Source organism: Biomphalaria glabrata, chromosome 1 (genome assembly GCF_947242115.1).
Source record: "Biomphalaria glabrata chromosome 1, xgBioGlab47.1, whole genome shotgun sequence".
Classification (NCBI taxonomy): Eukaryota; Metazoa; Mollusca; class Gastropoda; family Planorbidae; genus Biomphalaria; species Biomphalaria glabrata.
In genome coordinates this window covers 5382093-5395808 of record NC_074711.1, presented here as the reverse complement: position 1 = coordinate 5395808, position 13716 = coordinate 5382093, and the positions used below count along the sequence as shown (strand labels likewise).

The 13716-nt window shown below is 37.3% G+C and overlaps 1 protein-coding gene across 3 annotated transcripts in view; it reads right to left on the bottom strand.

Annotated features, from left to right (window-relative positions):
• LOC106071107 (uncharacterized) overlaps positions 1 to 13630 on the bottom strand; it is a 30392-nt gene extending 16762 nt beyond the window's left edge. Inside the window, exons 1-5 of one of the 3 annotated variants that reach the window (XM_056018184.1) lie at positions 13531 to 13630; positions 6225 to 6336; positions 5307 to 5498; positions 3451 to 3574; positions 454 to 795 (exon numbers count right to left, since the gene is read on the bottom strand). In XM_056018184.1, the coding sequence (XP_055874159.1) occupies positions 454 to 795; positions 3451 to 3574; positions 5307 to 5498; positions 6225 to 6332 (766 nt within the window). In that variant the 5' untranslated portion in view covers positions 6333 to 6336; positions 13531 to 13630. The remainder of the gene's footprint in view (positions 1 to 453; positions 796 to 3450; positions 3575 to 5306; positions 5499 to 6224; positions 6337 to 13530) is intronic. The other 2 variants (XM_056018193.1, XM_056018196.1) reach the window with 2 other exon arrangements.
• Positions 13631 to 13716: the final 86 nt, after the last annotated feature.

Below are 13716 nucleotides of genomic sequence, written 5' to 3'. Positions count from 1 at the left end.
TTGTGATACACATACATAAAAATGCTACGAAAATAAGGGAATGCGCCGACCGAGGCTCGAACCTGTGACTCTGGATTCGACACCACCGCCTAGCGATAACGCACTAAGCGAACTAAACCTCTAGACCATCGGAATGTCAAAAAAAACAACAACATTCTTCTGATCCAGAGTCATTTCGCCCGTATGCAAATAACATTCCCTTATTTTCGTAGCTTTTTAATACACAACTTTCCTTTCTCTCTTAAAAACTTGGTCCCTGGTGCTGCTATCCATTTATGTCTAATATATGTATGTATCACATTTGTTTCAGCACCTAGCTTCAACTCCATATTTACTGTTGATACATTATACTTAAATCTGTCTAATCTAAATACATATGTCCATCTACTAATAGTATACATGTCCGTCAACACATAATACAAGCGCAATAAACACGGACAACTTATAACTTACCTTGTGATGGACTATTCCCGCTAATAAACTCCACATTATGAAAGTCAGCAAAATAACACGTCATTTGTTTATCTGAAATGCCGTCTTTGGGTTCTTGCTTCTTCCAATTGTCACACCTTTCCTGAAAACTTTGTAGAGTTTTTACCATACCTTGTATGCTAGCAGGACACTGTTGCAAGTGATCAAAATGATAAATGCTCATTGACAGTTCAAGATGATATTGGCAAATAATTTTGTCTAACCCATCTGATTCGTGGGATAACTTTTTCAATATTTTCTTGTTCAGTTCTCCAGAGTGCTCGCCTTGTAGACACTTTCTGAACTTCTCCTGAAAGTCGGAATCTGTTAAAAATAACACATGAAAGAGTTGAATTAAACTATCATGGACCTGTGAAAACTTCTGTAAATCAACAAAAAGTTTATAAAACTTTGAGCTAAAAATACGTTTACGTTGAGTAGTTGCACTACAAAAATACTATATATATGTATTCGGTTTATATAAATTATTATGCGTACGGTGTATATTTGATATAAATGTTTTAAGGTTTTAAAAAGTTATAGTAATTACAAATATTTACATGGTCACATAAAGAGATTAACAATATTTCCTATGATTTTCCTGTAATTTTCTAATAAGCAAAAGAGAATTTAAAGGTGTCTGTATGTACCTAAACCTATTTATATTTTTTTTATTTGGGATGTAAGAGGTTCAGTAGTAGGAGCATGATTTGCTATCTTCATAGACCGTGTATCTGACTTTATTAACAGCTATTATATGGGAGCTTTGCATTAAGAAATCACTCTGAGGAGCTCAAGACAAACAAGCAAAATATAAAAAATCCTTTAAAAAAAAACGTACCTAAAGGGGAAGAACTCTGTCCTTACCAATCTACCAATAATGTACAAGTTATTTCCCTTATTCGGTATCAAACAAAATAATTATTAACCTATAATTGACTAATTGAGTCTTTTTATTTATTGATTCGTGTTTTGCTAGGTACAAAAAATAATTGTTTAAAGTATCATCTTGATCGTGGAATGCGTGAGGGAGAAATAGCGTTAACAATTACTTAAGGGAATTAAACCCGACAAATTTAGCCATATCTATGAATACTGAAGTATTAGTTTTTTCTTGCCAGGAATAAATTATAAAATTGTTTACTTTTTAAAAAATTATTATTGATTTATGTCTTGTCTATGTCAATGAATAATAATGCGAAGTTTCAACTTGATCCGAGAATGGTTGTGGGAGAAATAACGTGTACACACTTTTTATCAGACAGACAGAGTGAATTAATCTAAGCTATGTAAAAATACACATAGAATCCCAAGAAGACTTAGTAAACTACTATTACATGAGAACTGTGCAATTGGAGGGCTTTTGAGGGGCTCAAGTCAAAAGAACCCATAAAATTCTAAAAGCTTCTTCAAAGAAGGAAGAATCGATACCAATTACTGGAAAAAAATTTCCATAATTTTTACTTATGGCGTGAAGCGGAGTCTTCAGTCGATGTTTCGTGCAACAAGGTAATAAGCTTAGCCTAATAAAAGAAAAGCGGCTTGCAAAAAAAACAACACAAAGCAAAAGAAGATAAATCTGCCAAAGGCCCCAGCCTGGCCATGCGAAAGCAAAAAATCTGACTTCACAGCCATCTTAGAGTCTCTGAAAAAAATGTTTTATATATCTTCGAACAACAAGAAGGAGCTTACTCTAGTTCTCTTTTTTATGAAACATTTACTAAATATATTCATTTGAATCGATGAAAAGGATATGATAGAACCCCCTACACTCAACACTATTCGGGAAAAGGTGGAATTTTTATATATAAGTATTTTAGCTAAGAATGTTGACTAGATAAATCAAATCATTGGGAATTTAAAATAGACTAATCTAGATGAAACATCGTGTGAATAATAAATAGATTATTGCATAAAACCTGAGATAAGTTAGAACTTCTCAATTGGGGGGGGGGGTCAATATTTAAAAAAATAATTTACTTTCCTTTCTAAACATTTTTAAAATCTCATCATTTATTTATTTTTTTACAGACTTAACACCACACCCTGCCTCAGAGTCCATCGCCGGCCCTGTTGATTCCACCCTTGGCTCACGGAGCAGCGCCTATCGTGAGAAGGAGTGAGCGAACGAGAGCCACCCCTACGTGGCACAAGGACTATGACATGGGCAAGTGGTGACGACCCCTCAAGTTGGGCATGCTGTTTTATTGAACGCGTGGTGTCGTCCACAGAATCGACACTCTGGGGGTGGAGCTGCAGCTTTCTGTGCTGTTCTTTCCATTTTGTCAACTTGAGCCTGAGCTTCTGCTCGTATTTTCTCAACACTGGTCGTTGACTGTTCGAAGGCTCTGCAAATCTTAATTGTTCTTTTCAGGGACAGCTCTGGGCATGCCAGGAGTTTTTCCTGTACTTTTCTGTCCTTGGAGAACACTATTTTGTCCCGGATCATCCTGTCTGGTGGGGGGGGGGGGGTAGGGGGGTAGCTGGGAGTAGGTTTTTTCGTGCTGCCTTTAGGCGCTCAGTAAACACAACTCTGCTCGATTCCGGTGTCGAACCTCGAGCCTCATTCATAGGTAGCCAAGCCAGCCAAACTCAAGCGTACTTAGCCTCTCGACCATAATAATGTCACTAGGGAACCAGGAGCACTTGTGCGAATTTATCCTAGCATATGGAATAAAAAATGCGACATATTTATTTATTTTTTTTTGCAGTTTTATCAAATTAGTGCTCATAAGACAGACACACACAAACACATACTAGAATTCACGGGCCAAAATAGTGTGTATTTTGGGACGTTATAAAGCTAGTTGTTCTAATTTAATTAAAAAAGTATATGTGTAAAAGCAATAAAATGCAAGAGAGAATGAGATAGGAGGAGAGATAGAGAGAGAGTGAGGAGTTGAGAGAGATACCAGAATTCACGGGCTAAAAAGTTAGTCAGTTGGATTATTAAAATGCTGGCCTTTATTAATTCTTTACCTGCTGTAACTGTCATTATGATTATTATTTCATTCCCAACAGATATTTCTCTAACAAAATATAGTCCTGAATCTTTTAATGGTTGATTGATTGCTGTACCGGTATCTTTTGTTACATGCTTTTCCTGTATAAAAGAATACTAAGATTAAAACTTTGTTAAATAGGATGTAAATACTAATATCCTTCACTTCAGATTTCCTGTTTTGTTTTTATACTTAAGGTATTAGTGTGTTTAAAAATCTTATCTTATGTAATACCGACGTTACTTCAAAAAAGAAGATGATTACTTTCTACGCGTCATGCATTCAGTTATGCATGTTAACCAATGACTTAAATTCTGCCAAGTCACTGGTTTTCCTTGCTAGCTCGGGCAACCCATTCCATGCTCTAATAGCACTAAGGAAGAAGGAGTATTTGTACAAATTAGTCCTAGCATATGGGACGAGGGACATTTTAATTGGAAAAACATTTTCGTTCAATGTGTTTTTATTTTAGTTCACTTGCTTCGCCAAAAAATAAAAGAGGTGGATAAAATGAAAGGAATTCTAGCAAACGATTTTTCTAATCTAATAAATGTACATTTTCAACAACAGGATTTTTAGCGGCTCCCGAAAGGGGAAAAGACGCTATTAGTTTTGTGCGAAATGTCTGTCCGTCTGTCCGTACGTCCCGTTTAGATCTCGTAAACTAGAAAAGATAGTGAAAATCCGACATCACAATATTTTAGACCATTCAAAGTTCTGATGCAACGGCTACTTTTTTTTTCCTGAAAGCGAAAAATCTAATTTTTAAAATCAATTATGCAAGCAGTTTTTTAAAGAGAAAAAGCTAATTAGTATGCATTATAAGTTAAACCTAATTTAAAACGAATAGTAATCTTATAAACTTCATTTTCTTAAACATTTATTATATGGACTGTAGTCGAGAATTCGAATAAAAGAATAAGCCTTTTCAAAACAATTACATTATGTAAAGACCAGGAGAGGCCCAGTAAAGCGCTTAGCTTCCGAACCGAGGGTCCCGGGTTCGAATCCTGGTGAAGACTGGGATTTTTTACTTCGGAATCCTTGGGCGCCTCTGAGTCTACCCATCTCTTATAGTTACCTGACATTAGTTGGGGAAAAGTAAAGGCGGTTGGTCGTTGTGCTGGCTACATGACACCCTCGTTAACCGTATGCCACAAAAAACAGATGAACTTTACATCATCTGCCCTATAGACCACAAGGTCTGAAAGAGGAACTAATTAGGCCAAGTTCACATCTAACTTTGCATTCACTTGCACCTATCCCTTGATCTGCAGGCACCACTACACAAGATCTGTCAACCTTCTTTCTCCATTCTTATCTCTCATTTGTCTTTGATATAATTTCATTTGGATGTTCTTTCTGAAAATATTGAAGCCTGCCTGGGTGGACCACTTCGGGGGCCGATTTTAAGTTTGTGTTTCCACACAAACTGTCTTTGTAACCTTGTTTAAGTTTTAATTGAAAGTTGTTATTTTTATTTTAGTAATTACCAAACTTTAGGACTATGAGTCATAAAAGACTTTTAAGATTTTATAACCATTGTGTTGTAAAATACTGAAGTTATATTGCATAGTGTTCTTGTGGTAATATATTGAAATAAATTTGAAATCAGTTTAACTTAATAGTTTCTGTACAATGTTCACTACACCAAAGAAGGTAATTGTAATTATTTCTATTGCTGGCTTATGTTCAAAAATATACACCTTAGGATGAATAGAACTGCTATATAAAATGTACCGGTATTTTTTTTTAAAGAAAGACAAAGTAATTAAATTCTGAAAAAGAAGCTAAAAAACATATAATGGAATTTTCGTTATTTTTGTTGCATACCTGTATATATGACATTCTAAATATAACAGAGGAACTTGTCTCTGTGTTTAAAGCATTGATACTTGATAAAACAAGATCATCTTCTATCTCTTTTACTTTAACTTTGAGAGCGTATTCTAATGGAATGTCAAGAATCGAACAAACATGCTTCAGGCTAGTACATAATGTAAATCGTGAGTTCACTTTATTGATCTGAAAAAAAAAATCCAACAAGTAAATAAATAGTTAAAAGTATGAACAAAAAAAGCTACTAGTCTTTAATGTTTGTTCTCATTCCCTAGGATATGATGATATTAAAAATGATCCTCTCTCGGAAGCCAACAGGACCTAATAAAAATTATTGAACTAAGACTTATTAATAATAATAATAATATGTATTTTAAGTATTAAATGCACGTATATTTTTAATGCAGTTTATGCTGCCTAAATAAAGGTCCCTTTCATGGTTAAAGAATACATTGTTATGAAAAGCACACACTGATTTGCATTTGATTTTATTATCATTTTGATATCTCGACTGTGTGTGGTAGCACTTGTATAGTGTTGTCACTATCTAAAAAGTAGAAAAAATATTCAAAGATTTTTTTTTCACTTAATTCATGGTTTCTTAAAGTTTTTGCCTTAAAGTTGCTTTATTGTTGAATCAATTAGGTACTAAAATTCAGTTGCTTAAGTATTAAAAAATTAAAAACTAAACACTCCTTAAAAATAGCTTAACTTTGCCTTAACTATGACATTGATCAATCACCTATGTGTTACAAAACTATGTAGACTCTTATTTTGTTGTTTAGAAAGTAAACAATAAACGTTACATTGTCAAAATATAATTTTACATTTTGCCAATATCGTATGTTATGAAATTACTACATTACATGTACTGAGATGTAAAACTAAAATTGTGATGATGAATTCTGTTACCTTTTCCGTCAATGATTCCGTTTCACGCATTGATTTCAACGCAGTAAATTTTTTATCTAACATACATCCGGGCTTCAAAAATCCATGGTAAGGTATATAAAAAGCCATTATCCTGCCAATTGAATGAAAAAAAAATTGCCTATTAATGAGAAAAGCGAGAGCTGGAGAAGGAGAAAACAAGAGCCGTTTCATTTCATTGTAACATACAATGAAATATGGGCTAAAAGAGTATATTCCTCGTTCCATATGCTGTCATGGCAGGGGTAGGTAAGGAAAGATACTAAATTTAGCAGTGCTTAGAAAAGAGTTCTATATTTCAATATTTTTTAAAGATACATTGTATTTACGATATAATATTTTTTTTATTCCAACCATATTCTATAATCTTAAGTTCATAAACTCTTTAGCAAGCAATACTTGTATATATATATATATATACTAAATTTAGCAGTGCTTAGCAAATAGTTCTATATTTCGTTATTTTTTAAAGATACATTGTATTTACGATATTATAGTTTTATTTATTCCAACCATATTCTATATCTTAAGCTTATGAACTCTTAAGCGAACAATTCTTAGATATTTATATATATATATATATATATATATATTGTTATAACCCTAGTTGGGGACTGTAAGAAATTCCAGCTACCGTCGCCTCAGCGTGGCGCCTCCGTGGATACGTCCGCCCGGGGATGCGGATAGGCTAAGAACGGTAGCGCACATGGCTCTCAGTGGTCTACCACATGTACGATCGAGAGATTGTACACTGCACGTGGTAGGGATGTAACAAAGGCTCGCTAACCTGTCCAACCCCCCACCGATTCGTTCCCCATCGGGGGCCATACGCGCTGTGATGGACCCTCGCACGGGTTCGGTGGGACATTTTAGGCATACGAAAGGCCCCACGCGGCTCGGCCTCCGGCCTCGCACGAGAGGGGGATACTCGTTCGGGGCTCAAAGGAGTCGTGTCCAGCGATATACCGGACGTGAATATATGATCGTTTCGGATAAGGCGGGATTGCGGACAGAGGGATTGGTGAAGAGCCGATGCCTCATCCTGGCCATGGATAAAAGCCTTTCCTTGGTCAAGAGGTCCTTTAATAGGGAACTGGACGTTCTCGGACCTTCAGGACATCTGTATCAGGGGACTGTAAGGTTTAATGTGTGTGCGGCCTACTGACACACATGATTCAGGCCAATCACACAGGTGAAAGGCTGCTGAACAAGGGACATTACTGCTAATGCACGAAATATGACCAATGTTATGGTCATGTGACTAAAAAGCCTTTACAGACGAGAGACAGTGTGTTAGGAAGGAGAGTAGAGTCCAGGACAGCAAGCAGTAAGGACTGTGCTGTACCTTGTGAGTCCTCGAAAATGTAGCTGTACGAGCTAGAGAGACTTATAGTCATTAGTTAGGCAGTTCTGTTGTGTAGCAAATTATTTGAAGTTAGTGTAGCCAATTGTGTTTATTGGTTGTTGTTGATGTAATTGTAAATAAACCGCCACATTGTTTATTGAAGCTCTTGTTGTCAAGTTCTTGTGTTAGATGTGCTTTTGTGTTTAGCAGTGTTTACAGAAGGCCTGATAAACACAACACAACACATCAACACATCAAGAACTTGACAACAAGGCTCCCCAAATAATCTGGTACTTTAATAATGAGTGAATAAGTAGATAACAGCCAATACTAGACAATACTAGACAATTGGCATCAAACACATCAACAACTAAAATGTCACTCTGTACATCACCGTACTCTACTGTCTCTCTTTCTGGACTTGTACATCAACACCTGAGGACTCAACCAGGACCGACTTCATGGCCGACTAACTGTCCCGGTCTCGACGCTCTCCGCCGGAGACTCCGGTCTTGAACTGCCGCTTTCCTACACACTGTATCACTCGTACACGCAGGATTTCGATCACATGACCATAACATTGGTCATATTTGCGTGTAATCGTAGTACTGTCCCTTGTCCATGGCCCCGCTGACCTGAGTGATTCACGTGTGTGTCAGCTGAGCCTATAGTTAACCCTTTTGCGCCGCCAATAGGGTCATAACACTGCCCCTTCTCAGATTTGTCCGTCCCGGACAAAATCTACCTCACGACATGGGCAGTGGAGGTGAATCAATGCAGGAGGAGGTCTATCGGTGGGGGCGACAATGGGCTTATAGTGCCATCTCGATGGAGCCATCTGCGTTGTATACTGCTATGTCTCTTTCTCCTTCTGCTCCAGCTGACCTTCACCTGGTTGCAATGACGTCTTGGTTGTATCGCCATGCACTTTGGACTCAGCAAACGTCGCCTTCATCGGTCGCTCACTACCGAGAGCAGCCACTTAACACTTGGGGAGGGATAGGATGTCAGGACTGGGGTCACCAGGATCGTTGGCCCAACAGGTTGTTTCGTAGGGCTTTCAAGAGAAGGGCTTTGGGAATGGGTTTTTGGTTCACAGGAGGGGGAATTGTGGCAAACATCATCTTCAGGCTTGCCCGGAGGGCAAACTAGTGGAGCAAGTTGGCAGCACTCGACTTGCGAAGGTCCCTCATCTTCAGCATCAGGCTTCAGCTCACTTACTTGACCATCACCAGGGTTTATCACTCTGGTCTCGTCAGCAGGACAAACGTCTGTTGGGTGCAGACCTTGCCGATGGGTTCCTTGGAGTTGGCGTTCTCCCTGCAAAGCTCGACACACAAAGTTCTCACCAAACATCTGGGTGCAGCCATTAGGATTCGAGTTCCTCTCATCAGCACTGACAGATTGACAGATGTCTTTAATGTCCTCAGATACGAGCTTGGGGAAAGACACAACGTTGTCTTGTTCTGTCTGGCTGACGGAGGCACTCACATCAGGTACGTCTGCAGCAAAAGCGTTGGTAGAGCTATTGGTCTGTTCTCTTGTTTCTTCATCTGTTTCTTTCTGCGAGTCACCGTTGATCACATTCTGAAAGTCAGCCAACATCTGCTCGTGAAAGATGATCAAGAGCTCTACAACATCGGGTTTGAGTTCAAAGAGGTACGTGTTCGGATCTTCCTCTTCATCCACCAGGGCCTGCCGGAGACGTTCTTTAAGAGTTTCATTGTTCCTTTCGTAGTACTTCAGTCCTCGCCATTTCAGCTCTTGTTTCAGTTCTTTCAGATTCAGTTCATCTAGCAGTTTTACAGAAGCCATAGGAAATTCCACTTCAAGACACCAGTGTTACGATTCTCTCTCCTAATCAGGCCTTCTGTAAACACTGCTAAACACAACACAACACATCAACACATCAAGAACTTGACAACAAGGCTCCAAATAATCTGGTACTTCAATAATGAGTGAATAAGTAGATAACAGCCAATACTAGACAATTGGCATCAAACACATCAACAACTTAAATGTCACTCTGTACATCACCGTACTCTACTGTCTCTCTTTCTGGACTTGTACATCAACACCTGAGGACTCAACCAGGACCGACTTCATGGCCGACTAACAGTCCCGGTCTCGACGCTCTCCGGTCTTGAACTGCCGCTTTCCTACACACTGTGTCACTCGTACACGCAGGCTTTCGATCACATGACCATAACATTGGTCATATTTGCGTGTAATCGTAGTACTGTCCCTTGTCCATGGCCCCGCTGACCTGAGTGATTCACGTGTGTGTCAGCTGAGCCTATAGTTAACCCTTTTGCGCCGCCAATAGGGTCATAACAATATATATATATATATATAACGATTTTTTTTATTTCAACGTGTATGTGTATCAATGTGACAGTACAAAGGTACCAACTTCGATGGGCGGGACATGAAGTCCGCATGCCAGACAATCACCTTCCCAAGCGACTTCTGTACGGGGAGTTGTGAGCAGAGAAGCGCTCCCAAGGAGACCAATTCAAGCTCTACAAAGACACTCTCAAGAGTTTCCTTCAAGGAATGCGATATCGACATTCACGGCTGGGAAGTACTATCTCTCGATCGCTCCTCATGCAAAGAAGCTGTGAGTCTCGGAGTCTCAAGAATTGAAGCAAGAAGAGTGGCCAGTGTGAAAGAGCGCGGAACCAACAAAAAGCTGAGAGAAGAAGCAGGCCCATCTGAAACTGACCTAACCCACCCATGCCACATATGCGGCCGGCTTTTAAAGCGAGGAATGGACTTTACAGCCGTCTTCGAGTCCATAGGAAATGAGAAATATGCTCATCTTCGACCACGAGGGAGGAGCTATATATATATATATGTAAATGAGAAAAAAAATCTCGACTCATTGACCACATCATGAAAATTTGAAGTCGACAGTGTCACAGTCTCAGTTAAGATTGCCTGGTCTAATGTTCACGTCTTGTTAAGAGTTTAAAAGACACGTGGAATTCCTGATGTAGAAAACAGGAAGTAGAATGAATAAAGTTGACTTTTGATGTCAAGTCATTCAAGTGTTATTCTCTGTACGAGGCAGTCTAGTATATTTTTGCTCCGAGATGGACAGTAGCGACTTAGAAAAGTCGAGTAGTAATTTCAGTAGATAGTAACTTTTAGGCAGTTGTTGCCAGTGGTCTTTTGAGACATGTAATTGTATTTCTAGTATTATTCTGGATTATTCTGCACAGTGTTACCCGCTGAGATGCGGACGTGATTTGTAATATACTCTGGTGGAGAGTTTAACGTATAGGATACATTTGATACCGCTGTTATGCGGATAGGATTGTTTATTATTTCTTGACTTGTAGCACTAACAAGGAGTGCAGTATTATTATTATGTTGTAAAATAAACTTTATATCTGTCTGCTGAAACGGACTTAAGTCAGTTTGTAGTATATATAATTGTCACGTGTTAAGAGTACTTCAGGAAGGAAGAACCCAGCATTCCACGACATTCGCATTCTTCAACATTACGCCATTTAACCTTTTACAGACCGTTATATTGGTTTGAAAATGTATTATTATGGAAAAATTAATTATAGCTAGAATGTTTTATGAATGAAATTTTCCATACGAAATTATAGAACTATGGAAGAAAACTAATGAAATTTGTCGATAAGTGCTTTATAAATTGTATATACTTTTATTGCGTAGAGAGGTGTAAGTAGCTTTTACTTAGTTGTTATTTGGCTGGTGAATTATTACATTATGTTCAAGCTTCGAAGTCTAATGTCCCGTACAAAAACAGAGGAAATGGTCATAACACAGCTTCTCTACGTCTTACACACAGAACATATTTAGCTCGCGGTCAACGAATTTGCGCACGCAGCCGCCTCTCTTGATTTACCTATAAACCTCGGTAAAACAAAAGTCTTGTTCCAGAAGTTACCCGATAATATCTACTCAGACCCAAAGATCACTGTGAATAGTGACCCCCTTAACATCGTAGACCAATTCACATATCTGGCAAGCATATTATCAAATGATGCGTTTTTTTTTAATGGAGATTGATAACCGTCTGATCAGTAGTTCTTTTGGACTCCTCCAAGCAAGAGGTGTCTAGGAGCTATACAGAAAACAACTAAGACTTCTCGAGCTCTTCCATCAAAGATGCTTGCGCTCCATCATGGACATACAAACAGCGATGTTCTTGCTAATGTCACTATGGACAGTATATAGAGACTGCTTATATAGACTGCATATAGTTCGACTGTTACGCTGGGAAGGGCACGTTTCCCGTTTTGGAGGGGGGGGGACGTATGCCAAAAGCAATCCTTTTTAGTAAGATGAAAGGTGGTGAGCGTAACAGATAATTCCCCACGGAAACGATTTTTTTAGAATAGGCTAAAAACGCAACGTTTTTAAGAAAAAAATAAGCCATTTGATTTTGTTTCAAAATGCATGGTTTATCCTATAACCTAGAGATTTTGCATGACTTGGTGTTTTGTACAGAAGCCATAATGAACAAGATTACAAAAGGAGCATGTGTTTCACAGAAACTCTAAGACTACTCGTAATGTCCGTCCATGGATCTGCGTTCATCAGTGACCCAAAAAAAAAAGCAACAAAAAACAACTCCGTTTAAAAGTATATAATAGCAACACAGCGAGTCCTCCTTTTATTGTAAAAGAACACCAAGATTTGACTATAGAGCTTCCTTTATTTTGGATTTAAATGATTATTTTTTCTAGAAGCCATAATGAATACAGAAATTGCAATATTAAATGTCTGAACGTAACCATTTGAGAAAGTTCACTGCAAAGACTTTCTTCCATTCCAGTAACACAGACTAAAAACGCAAAATACCTAGGTGTTATAATAAATGAAAAACTGTCACGGAATCCACATATTGATGAAACTACAAAAAAATCAAACAAAGCATTAGGATTTATTAAAAGAAATTTCTATAAATCAAATAAGAACATAAAACTAAAATGTTATTTAACCTTGGTAAGGCCAATAATAGAATATGCATCCTCTGTTTGGGACCCCTCAACTCAAGAAAACATTAAAAAAACTGGAAGGGACAAAAAATAGAGCAGTGGGATTAATAACAAACGAATATTCACATTTGACTAGAGTAACACCTTTAGTAAAATCACTAAATTTAGAAAGCCTTCAGGACAGAAGACTCAAAAGTAAAGTAGCAATTATACATAAAACACTGAACCATAATCTTCTAATACAAAAAAAAAATTTAATAAAATACTCTGAAAGACACAAAGATAAAGGCGCATTCCTCGTCCCATATGCTAGGACAAATTTGTACAAATACTCCTTCTTCCCTAGCACTATTAGAGCATGGAATGGGTTGCCTGAGCTAGCCAGGCAAACCAGTGACTTGGCAGAATTTAAGTCATTGGTTAATATGCATGACTAAATGCATTAAGCGTAGGACGCAATCATCTTTTTTTTTTTTGAAGTAACGTCTGTATTATATAAGATAATAATAGTCTAATAGTTTTACGCAAAAGATGCAATGTAAAACAACATGACGTTAGCAGCCTGTTTTCTAGACTGCAGGAGCATTAAGAGTTAGTTATAATATCAATGTACAATGTCTTTTAGAACTAAAAGTACACAATAGCAACTCTTTGGATTGGTAGTTATTACCCAATTGCTCGTTTTCGTCGTTACAAAAATGAGTTTGAATATGTATCTTTCCTTAACAAATTATTCAACCGAGCGATGCTCGGTCATCTAGTGCTTTTAAAAAATTAAGGACTTATAGCCAACGATGATTTGGATAAAAAAAAAACACAATTATAAGTACTAGACCTCTAAAGATTTAAATCTTGTGTAGGTCTAAATCAAAATAATATCAGTTAAATGAGAATATGCCTATTTGAAATAAAATGTTTATTATCTAAATTTCAGTTAGTAGCTTACACAAAAAGAATATTTTACCTTACGTTGAGAATTGATGCTAGTGTCTCAGATAATTAGATTTAGATTTAATTTAAAAAAAAAAAGCAACAAGTTCAAGTTTAATTTTTCAGGAAAATTATATTAAGTAATATTATATTTTCATGAAAAAAAAAGTTATACCAATTCTCATAGGAAAAAAAAGTATAGATATGAGATTTTTCAGAA